At 51.2% G+C, this 18,519-nt stretch overlaps 1 protein-coding gene across 1 annotated transcript; it reads right to left on the reverse strand.

The window, feature by feature from the left end:
• Positions 1-7,841: 7,841 nt before the first annotated feature.
• Positions 7,842-15,192, reverse strand: LOC106840779 (alpha-1,3-mannosyl-glycoprotein 4-beta-N-acetylglucosaminyltransferase-like protein MGAT4E). The gene is made up of 3 exons (XM_070501667.1): positions 12,497-15,192; positions 12,009-12,135; positions 7,842-11,149 (listed from the first exon to the last, which is right to left on the reverse strand). Exons 1-3 carry the CDS (start codon positions 12,620-12,622, stop codon positions 9,999-10,001), a joined length of 1,404 nt encoding a protein of 467 aa, XP_070357768.1. The 5' UTR covers positions 12,623-15,192; the 3' UTR covers positions 7,842-9,998.
• Positions 15,193-18,519: the final 3,327 nt, after the last annotated feature.

The following is an 18,519-nucleotide window of genomic DNA, read 5'->3' on the forward strand; positions in this document are numbered from 1 at the left end:
GCTAACTACTGCCAGTCCTCCTCTTTTTGCTGAGGAACCCTGGCCCTGAGCTAACATCCGTGCCCATCTTCCTCTACTTTATATGTGGGATGCCTACCACAGCATGGCTTGCCAAGCAGTGCCATGTCCACACCCGGGATCCAAACCAGCAAACCCCGGGACGCTGAGAAGCAGAGCGTGTGAACTTAACCGCTGCGCCACCGGGCCGGCCCAGTTCCTGCTGTTTGAAGCCACCCTGTTTGCGGCCCAGCAGATTCATACAGGAGGCAATCATTGCCACCTCTCGACGGGAAGGGTGACACACGTGTATAGGCATGGGGGCACTGCTGTGGCTCTTTGTAGTCCATCTGCTACGAGGCTGCTCACAAGCGGGCAGGACAAGGGAGAGGACGCACTAGAGAAGGGAAGGCAAAACCCAGTCCCAGCCCTGACTGCCAAGGGCTGATAGGCGGCCTCAGGGAGCTGCTTCCCAGACCACGAAAGGACGGGCTTAGATAAGATGCCCTTTTTGATTGTTTTCAACTTTAAAACTCGAGCCTGGATCAGAATCCCTGCAGGGCTTTTAGTGCCCTCCCTGAGTCTCTGAGTCAGCAGGTCCAGGGTGGGGACTGAGAAGGTGCATTTCTTTTTTTTTTTTTTTTTTTGAGGAAGATCAGCCCTGAGCTAACTGCTGCCAATCCTCCTCTTTTTGCTGAGGAAGGCTGGCTCTGAGCTAACATCCGTGCCCATCTTCCTCCACTTTATACGTGGGACGCCTGCCACGCCTACCAAGCAGTGCCACATCCACACCTGGGATCCGAACCAGTGAACCCCGGGCAGCTGAAGCGGAACATGCACACTTAACCGCTGGGCCGCTGGGCCACTGGGCCAGCCCCAGAAGGTGCATTTCTAACAGGTTCCCAGGAAGTGCTGAGGCCGCTGGTTGGAGAGCACACTGTGAGGGGCGCTGCCTGCACAGGAGAACCGCCCAGGCTCTCCCCTGGAGCCTCCTAGACTGGGTCTAGGCTGGGGTCCAAGCTCTGGTATTTTTTTAAAGACTCTTTAGGTGAAGCCAACTTGCAGCTGTTGAGAACCACTGCTCAAAGGGCCACAGACCTTTCAGGAAACAGTGCAATAAAACCATGTCAGGGTGTGCTTTTTAGAAAAAGTTCCTCAATCTGACACATATGGCCCAAACAAAACATAGCTTTAAAAAAATTAAGAAAAAAAGTGTTCCCTAACTTCCTGAGGGGAGGGACTTTGACTGACCTGCAAGTCCCTCGCCTTCTCTTGAACACTGTAACTCCTTCTTGTCCGTCGTCCCGGCACAGTCCCGCTGGCCGGAGAGAGCTGGGAGCTCCATCCTCAGAGGGAAGGAGAGGGGACCCCTCATGTTTCCACGTCCCTGCCTCAAATGTTAGCTGGTGCTTGCAGAGCTGAGTGACTTTAGGACACAAACCTCCCAGCTGCCTTCAATAACTCGCTGAGGTTGGATCTAAACAACCTGAACCAGTGAGCACGTCCTGGGCCCCTGACTTGCACAGAGCGAGCCTGCGGTTAGGGAAGAGCTGGGGGCTCTAGAGGGTAAAGTAGATGGCTTCTGTCGCATTGAGCTGCACCGACTGAGGCACATGGGGTGCTTGGTGCAGCGTCAGGTGCATGGACAGTAATCTGTGGGCCTCCCGACTTCAACCGCCTTGTGGAGCGGTACCCCTGTCTTTCAGATCAGGAAACTGGTGCACGGTGCACGAGCTGACTTGTCCTAAGAGCTGGGACAGGGCACGGCTGCACCTGGACTTGAGCCTTTGATGAGCAGGTTTGCTGACAGGTGAGTAACGTGCAGAACAGCCCCAAAGATGAAAGTAAGAAGACAGGGTCAACAGGCCACATCCTTCTGGGGTCATGACAGGGAGCAAGGAAGGGAGATGCAAGGGTCGGAACCTCAGGTTTTGGCAGGGAGGACTGAGGGGAAGTCCGCGCCCTCCGGGTTCTTCTGCAGACAGAGAGCAGGTGCTGAACTGAGAGTGGGGGTGGGGGTGGGGGTGGGGAGGCTGTGACAGCCCCAGACTCCAGGCTCGGGGCGGTGGGGGGGGGGGGGGACGGCCGAGGGGGAGACTAGCGGTGAGGCTGCTTGGATTCCATTGCTGCTGCTTTCAACAAATAAGAAAACGCCTGCTGTATACCCGGCGAGGCCTTGGGGATAGAGTGGTGGAAAAATACCACGCAGGGCTCCTGTCTTGGGAAACACACCCTGCAGGGGGTTACAGGCCTTCAACAGTTACACAACTAACTTGCATTGTGCAAAGAGAGTGAGTAACAGGAGGCCCTGGCCTTGCAGGAGTGGTCAGGGCCGGCTTCTCTGAGGATGTTTTACCGAAGCTGGGGGCGAGGAGTTAGCCAGATGGGGGAGGTCCAGGCCAGGGAGCAGCATGGGGAAAGCCCCAGCGCAGGCCCTGGAGAGACGGCAGGAACCATGCGGCCGCGACGGTGGGGGTGAGGTGAGTGAGGTGGCTGTAGGCTGAGTTAAAAACGTTTTTACCCAAGAGCTGTGGGGAAGCCGTTGAAGACTGCAAACTGGGTACTGTTGTGACCGAATGTGACATATTCCTGAGCCTCACACATCCCAGCTGGACTCCCACAGCAACCTCCGTGAATGGTGTCCTCATCCCACAGACCAGAACACTTGGGATCTAGACTATCCCCACCCCAGCCCTGTCCCCTTCCCCTACAAGGCTGATGCCACCAATGCCCTGTGGGCTGCAGGGGAGGCGGAGGTGCCCGTGGAAGGGCAGGGAGCCGGGTTTCCCCCATCTTGTCTCTGAGTCCTCTTGGTGACTATATTGCTCGCTGGGTGTCCAGAACTTCTAGAGGAGCCCAACCAGAAAGAAGAGAACCATGCCAAGGCCTTTTGGTGGGAAGAGGGGCCCCTCCCCACCCACCTGGCGCAGGGCTAGCTGCACGGCGGAAATGTCCTACCTGCCCGGGCCTGTCTGAGGCTCCCTGGCAAAGATGGAGGGAGCTCAGGCCTGTGGTGGGGCTGACTGTGCAGCCCTGGGGATGTGTCAGCAGGGAGCAACCCCAGACACAGCTTCAAAGGAGCAGGCCCTGGGGAGGGAGCCAAAGCCTGTGGTCCTCCCCCGCTGGTGGGGTGGGAGGGAGGAGAGTCTGACCAGCTCCCGAAGCCAAGGGAGGGTGAGCCGAGGCTCTAGAGTGTCTATCGTCTGCCTTACATCTGATTGCCTTCAACCCTCGTGCCAACCCCTTGTGGCAGATGGAACCCCTGTTGTACAGATGGGGACACTGGCTCAGAGAGGTGAATCACAGTTTTAGATCTCTCAGCTAGTAAACAGAGCTGACACCAACGCCGATGGGCTTTCCATTGACCCTCACTAACCCGTAAACAGAGAGCTCACTTATTCCCACGGAGAGTCCCAAAGGCTCCACGGAGCGGGTGAGATTTGCACTGAGACCCTCCTCTCAGGTGCTCAGCTAAGGTGCTAAGGTGCTTAGGACTCAGTGGGAACTCACTAAAGGTTTGGATGAATGAAAACCTGGAAGAAAAGGGTTGCAGCTGGTCCTTGCTGCTGGCGGTGGGGGCAGAGGGGAAGGAGGCAGGGGTCTCACTGTGGACCCACCTCCCCAGGAGTGAGGGGTGACAAGGCCTCCCAGTCTCCCCTGTGGAGCCAGATCCTGTCCCCTGGCCAATGCTTGGTAGCAGGAACCCAGCAACCGAGAGACCCAAACACCATTCCCCAAAAAGAGAATCGGGGAGGACCCAAGGCAGGTGCTTTTGAGAAGGATGTGCCATGTTGGAGGGAGGAGAAGCAGACATTGAGGAAGACAGCTGACCCCAAGTGAGAGAAGCCTCAGTCGGGATGGCGGGCTTGTGCTCCCGCTTCGCCCGGCTTCCTCACCACCTCCACTGGAGCCCCACTGATTGAAGGGAGGACCCCGCCTTCCCCTGGCCAGGGAAAGTCACATCCCAGGAAGGGCTGGCACCAGTGTGGGGCGCTGAGAGGGCCTGGACAGACGGGTCCTGGGAATCTGGGTCAGGGGAGGGAGCCTCCCACGACATCCACCTTTGGCTGCACAGGTAACAGTGGCCTCAGCCAAGGTCTAGGCTGTGGCAATCCCATAGGACTCCTGAAAACTCCAGGTAATCAGTCTCATTTCTATATATTTTAATCTGTAAAACAGGGACGGCCCCTCCAGTTCTGAGGATTAAATCAGATAATGTATTCCTCTGAGCTGTTTGAACTAAAGTGACAACCAAAGCAAGGGATCATTCCGTGCTCAACACACTCCCACTGAGTTTGGGCAATGCATTAGAGGCAAACGGGAACTCACGTCCAGACAGCCAACTAAGGTGCCCTGTCTGCTCCCTGGAGGGGCTGCTGAGCTGGCTCTTGCAGAAGGGGCAGGGGTTAGCCTGTAGGAAAGGAGGGGGCGCCAGGCAGGGAGGAAAATGCAGGGGGTCAGAGAGCCACAGCACGCTTGATGGGCGCTGCATGGCCTCTTCTCCTTCCTTCTGCTGTAATACTACTAGTAATTAGTACTTCCTACCAGTAATACTTTCTACTGTAATACTACTAGTAATTAGTACTTTCTACCAGTAATACTTTCTACTGTAATATGAGTGATGGCCGACACTTCCCAGTGCTTACTAAGCACCAAGCGGTGTTGTAAGTGCTCACGGTACTTCTCACCTCTTAATTCTGGAGGCAACCCTCCCCTGTTCCCCCGTTCTACCTGGTGAGAAAGCTGAGCTTAAGTAACCTCAGTCACTCGGCCCACAGACGACAGCTGAGCTTTGAACCCTGTCAGGCTGACTCTAAAGTTCATAGTTGTAACCACTCACCATAAGACCTCCTTTTCAACAACATCCTCTTAAAGCAACATTTCCTTTCCTTAAGAATGTCACCCCTCATCTTTTTCTCAAGCAAAATCCCAATTCCTTTAGTTTCTTAAGAGGGTGTCTGGCTTATGAGAGGCCAGAGCAAGGTTAGCAGGATGTGGAAAGGAGGTTTGCAAGGGAAGTGTGGACAAAGGGCCCGGGCCCAGGGTGAACCGATTATCTGACCCAAGCCTCTGCATCTCACTGATCCCAAAAAGCCCAGCCCAGGAGTTGGAGGGGGCAGGGGCAGGATCTGGGCTCAGAGAAGCCTCTTGCAGAGTTCACTTCTCCCAAGGAAACTGAGACAACTTTGAAACACTGCCTTTCTTGGCTCCCCCTGCCCTAACCCTCACTTGAAACAGGGAGCAGGGCATCGCTTTAGGAGACAGGATGTCCCAGACAGGGAGGTTGTGGGGAAGGGCCAAGAAGGCTCCGTCAGCTGCTTGTAGCCCTGCCCCCCACCTCTTGCCTCGGGTTGGAGAAGTCTGAGGAAGCATGACACTCGTCCCCAGAGCCTGGTGACCATCTGCAGCGATTCTCCGCCAACCCCGTAACGACTCACCTACCTTCACTGTTCGGCGGCTTCAAGGTGAGACCCCACACTCCAGCACGTGGAGAGGAGGCCAATCTCGGGGCGCCGCATGCCCACTTTGTCGTGTGTGATTTTGACTTGCACTGCCCTCCTCAGCTAGGTCAGCCACCTCCAGCCAGGACCAGGCCTGAGCTCCACCCTAAATCCTAAACTTCAACAATCTCTTTCAGGCCCCTCAACCTTTGGTGCCGTACCCCAATCCAGTGACGGGGCTTTCTTTTGAATTACAGCACTCACTGTAAATCATTTGAGGGCTGATCCTAAATGGGGTGATTCTTTAAGAGGACACTAAGCCCCGAATAGAGTGGGTTAGTCAATATCAGGAAGAGGCCACTCTGAAAGTGGAGCTAATAAATTGAACAACAGATCAATTCCGTCATTTGCAGAGTAGTCCACACTGAGAGATGGTGTGTGTGACTGATAGAGACGAGGCTCTATCCAGGTGGCCAGTGCTTCTGAAGCTGAGACGATTCCCGGAGAGTGTCCAGGGAAGCTGTCACCTGAGCTAGGGTGCTGTGACCTGGGGTGAAACGAGAGACCTGGGAAAGCCTCCCAGAGCAGAGGAGTGGCTCCAGGTGTTCTAAAGCCGTGCTTTTATATATTTTGAATTGGCATTTAAAAAATTGGGAGGACTAACATAAACATTGGGATTTCCAGCTTCTCATGAAAAATCACCAGATCTAGCAACACTGGGCCCACATTCCTACAGGGTGCCAGTCCAGGAAAGCTGGGCAGCAGCTCCGCGCTCCAAGCAGGGCACGCGGAACCCCAGGCTACAGGCCTCACCACGCCCAGCATCTCCCAGACATGAGGCTGAGGCTCGGTTGCACTTATGACAACTTTGCCCTGGGTTCTTACACTAGACCTGCTTTGCCTGTGTTACCTGAAGTCCCTGGTGGACACAAGAACAGGCACCAGGCACTTCCAGGGAGAGGAGGCCCGATGCAATGTCAGTCCCTCTGCTTGCATCTTTCACTCACACTTTTCTGCTCAAGAACTATCTCATCTGTTTGACTGTCACCTCCTCTGTAAAGTCTTCCATGATGGCGCCAGGCACAGTCACTCCCTCCTCTGTGCTCCCTTCACTTTGCATTTTGGCTGTCTCTCACTAGCCTTCAAGGCCAAGTCTACAGCCTCCTACCTCTTCCCCAGTGCCCAGGGCCATAGTGCTCCTTGGCCTGGAGAGGTAACTCTGCGGAGAAGTTTGAACATCAGCCTACACGACAGCTGGGTCTAGACTGGGGTGGATATCAAAATAGGAAACCACTGAGGTTGAAGCACTTTGATTGGAGAATGAGTAAGATTTGGTAACAGCACTTTAAACAAGCAGTTCCAGGTGAATCTGATGCCAGTGGTTCACAGACACTTTTTTAAAGCATTCTTTCAAGATTTTGAGTTTATGTATATAAGGTAACCATTGGCAGAGATAGACACATCTAGAAGCAGGTACTGGGTTTTGGAATAAGCTAAAGAATTTGGTTTTAGACATTTTGAGCTTGAGAAGACAGTAAAACAGCCAAATGGAGCGTATCCATCATCAGCTGGAGAGAAGACGCTGAGGCCTCAGAGGATGACGTCGACCTGGGTAGCACTTGAGAGTTCTCTCAGGTGAAACTATGAGAGTGATTGAAAAGTCGAAGAAAGCAGATATAGATGAATAAGAAATAAGATGAACAAGAAAAGACCTTGGAATATTCCTAACTTTAAGGATGGGTGGAGGAAATGGTGTCAGTGAAGAGACAATAACTAGTTAGAGAGGTCTGTGGAAATACAGATTAGTGTACCATTTAGGGAAGGGAAAGGAAAGTGGGAAGGGAAGGAAGGAGAAAGAAAAGGGAAGTGGGAAATATCACTCAGTGGGCGTCTGCTATGTGCCAGGCACCAAGACAGACACCATGTGGGGCCGGCCCCATGGCTGAGTGGTTAAGTTTGTGCCCTCCACTTTGGCAGCCCAGGGTTTCACTGGTTCGGATCCTGGGCACGGATCTAGCACCATTCATCAAGCCATGCTGAGGCGACATCCCACAGAGCAGAACCAGAAGGACCTACAACTAAAACATACAACTATGTACTGGGGGGCTTTGGGGAGAAGAAGAAAAATAAATAAAAGATAAAAGAAGATTGGCAACAGATGTTAGCTCAGGTGCCAATCTCAAAAATAAAAAAAAAATATATCACAAGACAGACACCACGTACATTATCATCTTGTTTAGTTCTAACTTGGTTTCCCCATCTTGACCCCACAGTCTAGTCTGCAGTGGTACCTAGAGCATCTTTCCAAAGCACAGCAAGGCCATTTCACTCTCCTGCTCAAACTGTTCCATGATTCCCTATTGCCATCAGCATAGTCTAAACCCTTTAATTTGCTTCTATAGCTTTTTTTTTAATAACTGCTTTATTGAGATAAAATTCACTCTTTTTAAAGTATACAATCCAATAGTTTTTATATTCACAGAGTTGTGCAACCATTACTACAATCAATTTTAGGACATTTTTATCACCCCCAAAAGAAACCCCAAACCCATTAGTAGCCATTCTCCATTCTTTTTTACCCCAGCCCCTGGATACTAATCTACTTCTGTTTCTATGAATTTGCTAATTCTGGACATTTCATATAAATGGAATCATAATATGTGGCCTTTTGTGTCTGATTTCTTTCATGTAGCATAATGTTTTCAAGTTTTTTGCATATTGTAGCATGTATCAGTACTCCATTTCTTTTTATGGCCAAATAATATTTCACTGTATGGACACACCACATTTTGCTTATCCATTCATCAGTTTATGGGCATGTGGATTGTTTCCACTTTTTGATTATCATAACACTGCTGTGAACAAGTGTGTGTAGATGTATGATTTCATTTTCTTTTTTTTTTTAAGATTTTATTTTTCCTTTTTCTCCCCAAAGCCCCCCAGTACATAGCTGTGTATTTTTAGTTGTGGGTCCTTCTAGTTGTGGCATGTGGGATGCTGCCTCAGCATGGCTTGATGAGCGGTGCCGTGTCCGTGCCCAAGATCCGAACCGGTGAAACTCTGGGCCGCCACAGTGGAGCGTGCGAACTTAACCACTCAGCCACCACGCCGACCCCTATGGTCCTTCTTCAGCTTGTCCTTTCTTAGTCCTGTGGCTTCAGCTTCTGTCCCACTCTACTCCAGCTTGCCCTCTCTCTTCAGTCTCACTAAATGATTTGTGTTTTCCCACATGGGCCGTGTTCTTTCTCACCTCTGGCTCACTTCTCTGCAGGCTGTTTCTTTTTCTGGAAAGTCTCCCTGCCCTTCTTCCCACGACAGCTGGCTATCTTTTCCAACTATCTGGCAGGTCAGGGCTTAGATGTCACATCTTCCAAAAGCCTTTCCTGAGACCACAAGAATGTTTTAGGAACAGCAGCTTTTTGTTCCCAAAAGAACCTATACTTAACCCCAACCGGGGCTTTTTTTGTGCCTGGCACATAGTAGGTATCACTAAATATCCAATGAATGGAGGAATCCCGAGTCAAGGAAGAAGTCTGTTCCAAGAAGGAAGACTAATTAGTATTGTGTACTGCTGCAGAGAGTTAAGAATGAGATCTGAGAAAAACGCCACTGGGGGCCGGCCCCGTGGCCGAGTGGTTAAGTTCGCATGTTTGGCTTCAGTGGCCCAGGGTTTCACTCGTTCGGATCCTGGGTGTGGACATGGCACAGCTCATCAGGCCACGCTGAGGGTGTGTCCCACATAGCAGAGCCAGAAAGACCTACAGCTAGAATATACAACTATGTACTGGGGGGCTTTGGAGAGAAGAAGGAAAAAAAAAAAAAAAAGATTGGCAACAGATGTTAGCTCAGGTGCCAATCTAAAAAAAAAAGAAAAAGAAAAACACCACTGGGTTTTGACTGTTTTTGTCATTACCAGTAGGGAGGAGTTTCAGTAGCATTGTAGATGCAGAAGCCAGGGAGGGAGTTAAGGAGTGAATTGCTGACGAGAAAATGAAGCTTTAGTTTCCAACTGTTTGTGCCCAAGACTGTCTGTGAGGTGGAGGGAACTGGACTGGCACCACGAGACAGCTTGAAAGGATGGAGTGATGGGGTTAATTTTAGGGCTATCAGTCCCTCTGCTACCTTCCTGAACTTCAGAGTTCAACTTCTAATGAGAGTCCCTTTCTTGGATCCTTATGATGGCAATTCTAGGGACTCCCCATGATTTCCCAATTCACCCTCCCGTTACGGCATTATACCTCTGACTATGTGTGAACATGTAAGTGTGCGCATGCACACACACGCCCTATATTTGTGCTGATCTCGGTGCCCCAGGAACTTAAAGATTCTGAGACTGAACAAGGCCTTTCCCCAAATTGGCTAAGCAATATCTGCCCCAGAAAAGGATATAAGAGTCACTCGTTTGGCTAGAAAAAGGAAGGAATAGGTCTTCTAACATCAGGTGGCACCAAAAGAACCATAGTCTTCTCTCTCTCCCCCTTGTTTCCTTGTATCTCCACCATGTCACATGGGATAGAATGAAATGGCTTCAAGATTTTAATTTTTCAGACCCTTACTGATTTACCTCCAACTTTCAGTTGCTTCTGCCTCTTTGGCATTTTCCTCCCAGAGGTGAATGTGCCTGATAATGAGACCACCAAGCTGATTAGCTTTCACCACCACCCTTACACAGCTCACGTTGTACCTCAGACTTCTCAGAAATACCTCCTGATCCATCTGCCCTTCCAAGAGATGGCCCAGCACAGCAAAGCTGGTACAGTACTGAGGCATCCCCTCGGGGTCGTAGCCCAGTTCCACTTGCCCCTTCTCCAGGGCATACTTTCCATCCACAATGGTCCCTGTCAGGACTTGCACTCTGTTCAGGTTCACTGGATGGTTCAAAATGACGGTGAGGTGGTTCCCTGCACTGACATTGTGGGTCCAGAAGAAGGACTCGTCCAGAGTGTAGGCCTCCCAGGGGAAATGAACATCAAACACCTTCATGTCAGTGAAAATGGCTCCAGGTGGGTTGTCAGGACCATACGGGTTCTTCTTCCGAACTGGGGTGGCTTTCTGGCTGTCATTATAGGTGAAGTAGGAGATCCTGTGGTAGAAGAGGAAAGGTCTGCAGAGGATGGGGTTCTTCTGGGCCAGGAGGGTACGAAAATGAGGGATAAGCCTGTTGAGGGGCTTTTCCTTGTAGAAGAGGAGAAGGAAATGGGACAGGACAGGGAGGTCCCTGCTGTGGAAGAGTTTGCCAAGGAAGCCCATATTGGAGAACTCCAGCATCACCCACGGGTCAGACCTCATGGCGTTCACCTTCCAATGAATGTGGGTGACAAAGTTGGGGGCACAAAAGGCATTGTCCTCCAGTAACAGGAAGTAATCAGAGAGCTTTGTGGCAAAGCTCATGAGGAAGGCGTGATCTATATTCTGCTTGGAGTAGAATTCCGCTTGAGTGTCCTTGTCCCTGACATCATCCACAGTGGGGTAGATGTCAGATGGAGCATGGATCAGCAACAACTGTCCTGCCAAGATCTGTGGGCTGAAGAGGCTTGAAATATGGACAGTGGTTTCTCTGAGCCAGGTGAGGTCAGAATCTGCCAGGTGGACCAGCACTGTGAGACGCTTCTGCTCAATCTTAGAGGTAGCACGGAACAGGGAGAGCAGTGTGTATGAGAGGCTGTTTTGGTCCGGTCGTGGCACTGAGGAGATGCCCACCATCAGCCATGCTGAGGAGAGGGAAGAGAGGGACACTGGTCAGCGTGCGCCGGTGGTGAGGGCCATCACAGGGTTAGGGGTTGGGATGCTCTTTGGGACGTTCTCTCTTCCTGTTTCCCGTCTGTCCCCTCTTTCGGCAGAGGGGATGCTTAGATCCTTGCTACTCAAAGTAAGTTCCTTGGTCCAGCAACATCAGCTTCATATTAGAAACGCAGAATCTGGGCCCCTACCTCAAATGTAGTTAAAGAGAATCTGCATTTTAACAACATCACCAGGTGCCTTGAGTGCACATTAAAGTTTGAGAAGTACTAAGCTAGGTGATGCTGAGTCCCTTGGGTCCCTCTGGGTCTTCAAGCCAGAATTTTGTGGCACATGGTTTAAGTGCTCAATAAGTACTAGCTATTATTATAGTTATTATAATTCTTCTTGTTTTTATGCAGTTCATCTTCTCAAAGCTCTCCTTTGAAGAAGATATATTAGCAAAAGCATTTCTCTTAGAAGTCAGGAGCCCAAGGTTCTTGTCCCAGTTCTGACACTGACTGTGTGACCTTGAGCAAGTCCCTTTACCCCTGCACTTAGTTCCTGATCCATAAAACTGAGGAATTTGGACCACATGACTCTAAGTCTCCTTCTAATCCAAATGTTCTCTAATCCCATGATTCCACTTTCCTACAACAGCTCACTCTATCTTTTCCTCCTCTTCGTCATTCCTGATATATAGATGTCTTGGCGGGGAAAGAATTGTCTGCCAGATTCCAGTTCTCTGGGCAGGGTCCTGCCTCTCCTCCCTGTCTTCTTCCCTTCCTAGCTACACTTCTCTTGATGGCCCTGCTTCCCCTGGGGTGCCCCATTCCCCTCACTGGAACTCACTCTTTCGTCTCTGCTGGATTTTTTTCATGTATTTGGAGGTGAGATTCTGCCACTCTTCTAGTGGTCTCAGGTCCTCCCTTCTGTTATAACTGTCCTCCTGGGACACTGACAAAGGCACATCATATACCTGCTTTCACAAAAAGAACAGAGTTTAGCCCCTAGTGGCATCCCATAAGCTTTTCCAGGAAAAGAGGTGGAGTGGATCATTCTCCCTAGAGGAAGCCTGGCATGTCCTCAGGATGTCTGGCCACTGGCCAGAGTACCCAGAGCTCAAGCAGGATTCGCTCTCTTCCTTACCTTAACAAACATGGTGGCGGGGGGTGGGAGAATGCAGCTTCTCTATGGATCAGTGGGTCCAGGTCCATACCCCAACTCCCTTTGGAGCTTCGTGCTTTCATGTGAAAAGGTACAGGCCCTTTTGAGAATCTGCCTGTCCACCCATCCCTACCCTGCATCCTCAGTCCCAGGCCGAGAACAAAGGTGGCTACCTGGCCTTGGATTGTCATCACATTTTGGTCATCTTCAATTTCCGTGGGGACTTTCAAAGTGATGAAGAGCCACAGGAATCCGATGCCCACTGAGGTCAGGAAGCAGCGCCTGATGGAACACCGCATGCTGTCTGCGACGGGGTAGGGTTCCTACAGCAACAGGTCCACAGGTGCGGCTGGGGACTCTCCAGCTCGTCCATGCCTGGAACTTCCCCTTTGTCCCTGGAAGTCTTCCCCTCACAACCCCCATATTCTGTCCTTGCTCATCATCACTAACTTATTTCCCAAGGCTGCCTTTTTATCTGGGCTGGGAACCTGGCGGAATATAGCCTCACCCGTGCTGAGGAAGGCAGGTCACCTGGCCTGTGACCTTTGCTGCCTTCCCTTTATCGCTTTGTCTGGAGATTCAACTTTCCCCAAGTTTTCCCTTCTCAAAATGACAACGGTCAGCTGAGGCTCCCATGACACGGCCCGTTTATCTCAGAAAACACATGGTTCCCATTCACCCCTGCTTTTTAAACAAAAGCCAAACTATTAAAATAGTTGAAGTGTGGCTAAGTGCTAAGCAATTTGGTGCCTTTCTTACTTTTTTATAAAGGATATCCTTCATTTATTCCAATCTTTAATCTTATTCACAGACCCTGACTAGAACATCATTCTGTTAACTTAGTGCAAAAAACATCCTTTCGTGAGTACTGGGCTATTGGAATTCCAGCTGGCTCAGCCTCAAACGCCCTCGTGGGCTGCTTTCTTCCTGTGTCTTTTCTCCAGTGAGGGTGTGTTTCTCTGATTGTTTCTAAATGATCAGAGGAAAGGCATCAATATGTCTGGTCACCCACTCCTGCTTCTCTCCCTGCGTGTTCAGTACACAAAGGAAAGTGTCGTCAGTCATTTCTGTGCTCCTGAGACTACAGTACTCTCTAATCTCCCCATTTTCATGGGTCCCTGTCGGTTTAGTATTTTGGCGGAGGTCAACATGCTTCTCTCCCTTCACCATTTAGCATTTTGATGGGAGTTATAAAAATAATGCTTGTATACGGTAGTAAGGCTTCACAGATGGATGGAACTTTCCTTACCTGGTTTCCTTAAGCCAGGACTCTTAGTCAGATAGGTGATTCAGTTACAAACCACTTTATATAAAAGAAATAGGCTTCTTTTCTTTAGAACAGAAACACATGGATACACATACTGAATAAAAAGTCTTTACGATTACTCCACAGGCACAGCTCTGTCCCCTCTGCACCTCCAGTGGGTGTCATCTACCAGTTACGTTGGGAGCACTTCCCTCGTTCAGCCCTCTGAGATCCACAGGCTTCCGGAAGAGGCAGAAGAGAGAGAAGGAATGAGAGGAGCTGGGGTGCCAGGGACCAGTGGCTCCAGGCACCATGAACAGAGAGAGTGAGGCCCAGCAGAGCAGTTCTCCTCCCTTGAGCTAAGCTCCCTCTGTGATGTTACTCTTGTGTCCTCCCACCTCCTCCGCATCATCAGAGGTACGCGTGGACAGGACTCACAGGTGGGCGATGCATGCTTAGTAATTGGTAGCCATTAATTATCATGCATCCTGAAGACCAGCATTGGTATCTTTAACAGAGAAAAGAGAACATCCCCTCCTCCACTTCTTTGCATCTCACCACCATCCTCCTGCCCCCGGGGTGGGGGGGGGTGTGTGTGGGGGGTGTAGGGGAGGATTGTGCACTGGCTCCCACTCCCCCTCATCCTCTTCCTCCCTGCAATTGCCCTCGCTCCTCTGCACCATCCGCTTCTCCCCCTTTACTGGACCCTTCCTGGCACTATGAGAAGGAGCTCTGCTATCTTCCCGTGATGGGTAGAAGCGAAATCTTTCCCAGAATTCATGTTCTCTCCAAATTTTTCCCCATTCCTCTGCAGCCCTACACAGAAAAACTCCTTGAAAGAGTTGTCTTTATGAATTAGCGCCAACTCATTTCTCATTACTCTAGCGTGTATTGTATTTTCTTCAGCATTTATTTCTACCGGAAACCATCTTACTTGTCTGTGTTTCTCATCTCTGTCCACTAGACTAGAATATAAGTCCCTGAAGGACAGGGACTTCGTTTTACTCAAGGCTATACCTACAGCACTTTGTGTCGTACCTGCCCAGAGAACGTGCCCAACAAGTTTTTATTAACTTACTAATGATCAGGGATTATGTGACATTGGCGAATGGTCTATTTCTTCAACAAACACTCTGCTAGGTGCAGGGGCCACCGCAGAGCCAGGTGGACTGGGCAGTCACCAGACAAGGCAATATGTGAGTGACGGTGAAGAGCTCAGATTCTGGACTCAGACAGCCTGGGCTGGAGTCTGGTTCTGTTAAACTTATTGGCCATGTGACCTTGGCCAAGTGACTCAGCCTCTCTGAACCCCAGTTCCTTATCTAGAAAATGAAGATAATCATGGCTACTCTCAAGAGCTCTTATGAGGATTAAAGGAGATCATCCACACAAAAATGCCCAGCATATCACGAGCACTCAATAAACTTTAGCCCTTTTATTATAAGGAACCACCACTGTTTTCAACCATGGAGACCAGCCCTGCCTTCTTTGCCTGCATACTTGAGAGGCCCATCTTCCTTTATTCCTAAACCCCCACCCAAATTTTCACTTGTAGATTCTTGCACATGCACAGCACTTTGAGAAGCTGATTCCCACTGCTCTGAGGGCTTTAGAGGAGGCAAAAAATTGAGGGAGAGGGAAAATAAATATATTAAAAAGCCCTGCCACTCCCGCCCCCCCCCTCCCTCGGCCCCAGGTTCCTCGTCAACATTGCAGTTAGGGGTGGCCCGTCTAATGACTCTGTGCCTGTTGCCACCATGTGTCTTCTGCTGGAAGTCAGAGTTCTCCTTTAAGCCTAGGAGCATGAGCAGGGTGGGGTGCCATCCCAGCATTTATCTCTGGGGGCCTCAGCTAGTGTTCCCTTGGTAACCATTGTCCTTCTGAAGGTCGGCAGCTCCGTCATCCCACCAGCCTTTCCAGGGAGGTGGAGCCACACAGAACACAGTCTGGAACAAGTACGTTTGGTTGGCCCACACACTTTTTAAAAAATTCGATTGAAGATTGAACATTTAAAAATTAGGAGAGCTTCTATAAAAACCTTGACTTCTGGCTTCCCTTGAAAAATTACATCTTGCTGCCAACCAGGTCTGACTAGTGGTGGCCCTGGTGGCTGGCATACATTCTCACTGTTTCAGACTCCATTTGGCTGAGGTCACTCATTTACTTCTGTCCCCTGTAGGCATTTGAGTTTTTGACCCTGCTCTAGGTCAGGCCTTGGGAGACATGAAGAATATGCTAGAAGATCCTGGTCTTATACTGGGCACCTGTACCAGAGAATGTTCTAAAAGATGGGACACAAAGTGGTCCCTGAGTTGAAGGGCTGCAGGCAGAGGGAGGAGGAAAACAAACAGGAGATTATCTCTTATCAGGATAAGGGATCCTGGTTGGTTTTGTATATGATGTAGACAGTGTTCGGGAGGACTTATGGGAGATATGGGGGAAAGGGTCCAGTGGCCAGAATTCAAGATTAGATGGGTGTGAGTAGAGAAAACTGACCTCTCATCTATATCCTTTTGAAAGCTGCTGACCAGCAGGACAAACTAACCTCAGAGTAGCATCTTTCCAATTGAGGGTCACAACCCATTAATGGGTTATAAAACCAACTTCATGGGTCTCAACCAGCATAAGTGCATCACTGCAGAAGGGCAAGTCTTGTTTTGTGAAACTTTTATTGTTCTGTAAGTGAAAGTACTGGAGATCAGAGTCAACAAAGCATGAGGCCACTGTGGCTTAGAGGGGAGAGGATGGATTCATGTTGGCAGGTTGAGGGGCACCTGGTGGTGAGATTTGGGATGGGGTTTCTAGGTCCCCCTTCTTCAGCTTTAGAGAAGTCAGCTTGGTGTTTGGGGAAGATTGAAGGCTCTAGGCTCACCATTCCAGTCCTGGCTAATTAACCTTTCTGAGTCTCAGTTCTCCATCTAAAAAATGGTAACAATAACACCCACCTACTTCACAGGATGGATAAGTCCAATAGACTGTGAATTACTGCCAGGCACTGGCCCTGTCTTATTTCTGTTAGTACAGTATTTCTAGCTGCTCACATATCACCCCTTCCTGCCAGGGGAAAGAAGAAAGGGAATTAGCAGTTAGCATTTCGTGAGTCAGATCCTGTGCTTGACACTCAGCATAATTTGGTTGAACACTGTGAATTTCAAATGAACGTGGTAGATTGGTAGTGCTCTGTGGAGTTCTGATATAAGGAGTGTGGAAGCCGTTTTCTTCCTGTTGGAAGACTTTCATCCCGGATACAGAGAATTCCAAACATTCCAGCTATCCAAGGCCAGAGAGCATGCGGAGAGGGGCCCCTCAGCCCAGAGACCTTAGTTAGGGGTGGTGGCAGCAGCTCTAGCATGAACAGAGAACATGATTTTCCCCCTCTGCCTCTCAGCAGCACTAGGTTGCTCCTTGGAAGTTCAGGGCCTCTGAAGCGGCCCAACAGGAATGGGAGGAAACATACCCTGAAGCCCTAGTGTGGGTAACCCTGCCTCTCCCCAACCCTATGGGCAGGGCTGGCTGCACAGTGGGAACCTCCCACTTGCCAGGGTCTGTTGGGGGCTCTCCGGGAAGGGGGCCCAGACAAGCGTCTAGTCCGTTGGGCCCCACACCCAGGGTAAACCAAAGCCCAGAACCCTGGATCCCCTTGGGCTGAGTCAGCAGAGAAGGTATCCCAGGACTGGAGAGGAAGAGGAAATGGGGAGGAGGAGGAGGTGGTTACCAGGTGTCTCCCCATGACCCAGCTTCCAGGGACAGAAGCCCAGAGATGAGCCCCTTGTCATGGTGTGAGCTGATCCCCAAGGGCAGCCCCCATAGCTGGGGGGTAGCACAGAACAGGAAGCACAGAACTCCCACACAAGAGACCGGTCCAGCAAAGGAGGATGGGTTGCCGGTTCCAGGGCAATGAGCGGGGGTGGGGAATGGGGGAGGACAGGGGTTCATCCCACTACGGGTTCCCTCGACACTCCACACACTGATTTGTTGTGAGATCTCCTCCTGCCTCACCTGGGCAACAGTCCAAAGCTCCATCCTCAGCCAGTCGGAGCCACAGACACTCACGGCCATTTCCCCTCCCCTTCGACAAATATTTGTGGGGCTTCTACCACGTGCCTGTGCCGGGGCTGGAGACCATTACTCCTTCCCTCCAGCGGCTTACAGTCTGGTGGAGAGGCATGTGCAGGGGAAGAGGGCAGGGACGGCAGTGGAAAAAGACAAAGATCGAGTTTAAGTGCAGTAATAAGAGGGCAGTAACGAGACTTTGTGAGAGTACAAGAAGTAAATAAAACAGGGCGGCCAAAAAGGCGGCAGGTCATCTTGAGATCTCAGGGTTTCTGGGTTTCCGCAGGGGACATGTGACACAAGCACTCGGGGAACCAGAAGTGGTGGGAGAGAGGATGGCATTGAATTGGAGCGAGGAGGAGCTTAGAGAGAGAAGGCCTGTGCTTTGGGGAAACTAGGGCGAAGGAGAAAGAGAGAGGGGATCAACAGGGCTGGGAAGGGTGGTGTTCGCAGAGACGCAATACGAGGGCGTAGAGCCCCGAGGTCAGGGCGGAAGGGAGGCTGAGAGGCCCGCAGCGGGAGCTTCGGGCAGGCTTGGGGGGCGGCAGCGCCCGAGGGGGCGGGAGGGGAAGGGGTGGCGCGGCGGTGGGGTGGGAGTGGAGAGATGGCGTGGGGGAGGGGCGAGGCAGAGGGGGGCGGGCGCGGCTCGACACGTGCGCTACGTGCTGCGGCCCGCCGCCCCCCGAGCCCGGCAGCTGGGGACCGGGTCCAGGGCGGCGCGCGGGGCGGCTGTGAGGGTGGCTCCCCAGGTTGGAGCCCAGGGGCGTGGCCTTCCCATCGCCGCGACCACTGGGACGCGGGGAGCGCGTCGTTCCCCGGCGTCGCATCTGGGGCGCAGGCCGGGGGCCGAGCGGGCTGCGCGAGGATGGAGAGCCCCGGGAAGGTGCCCGAGGAGCT

This window comes from Equus asinus, chromosome 30 (assembly GCF_041296235.1).
Source record: "Equus asinus isolate D_3611 breed Donkey chromosome 30, EquAss-T2T_v2, whole genome shotgun sequence".
Lineage (NCBI taxonomy): Eukaryota > Metazoa > Chordata > Mammalia > Perissodactyla > Equidae > Equus > Equus asinus.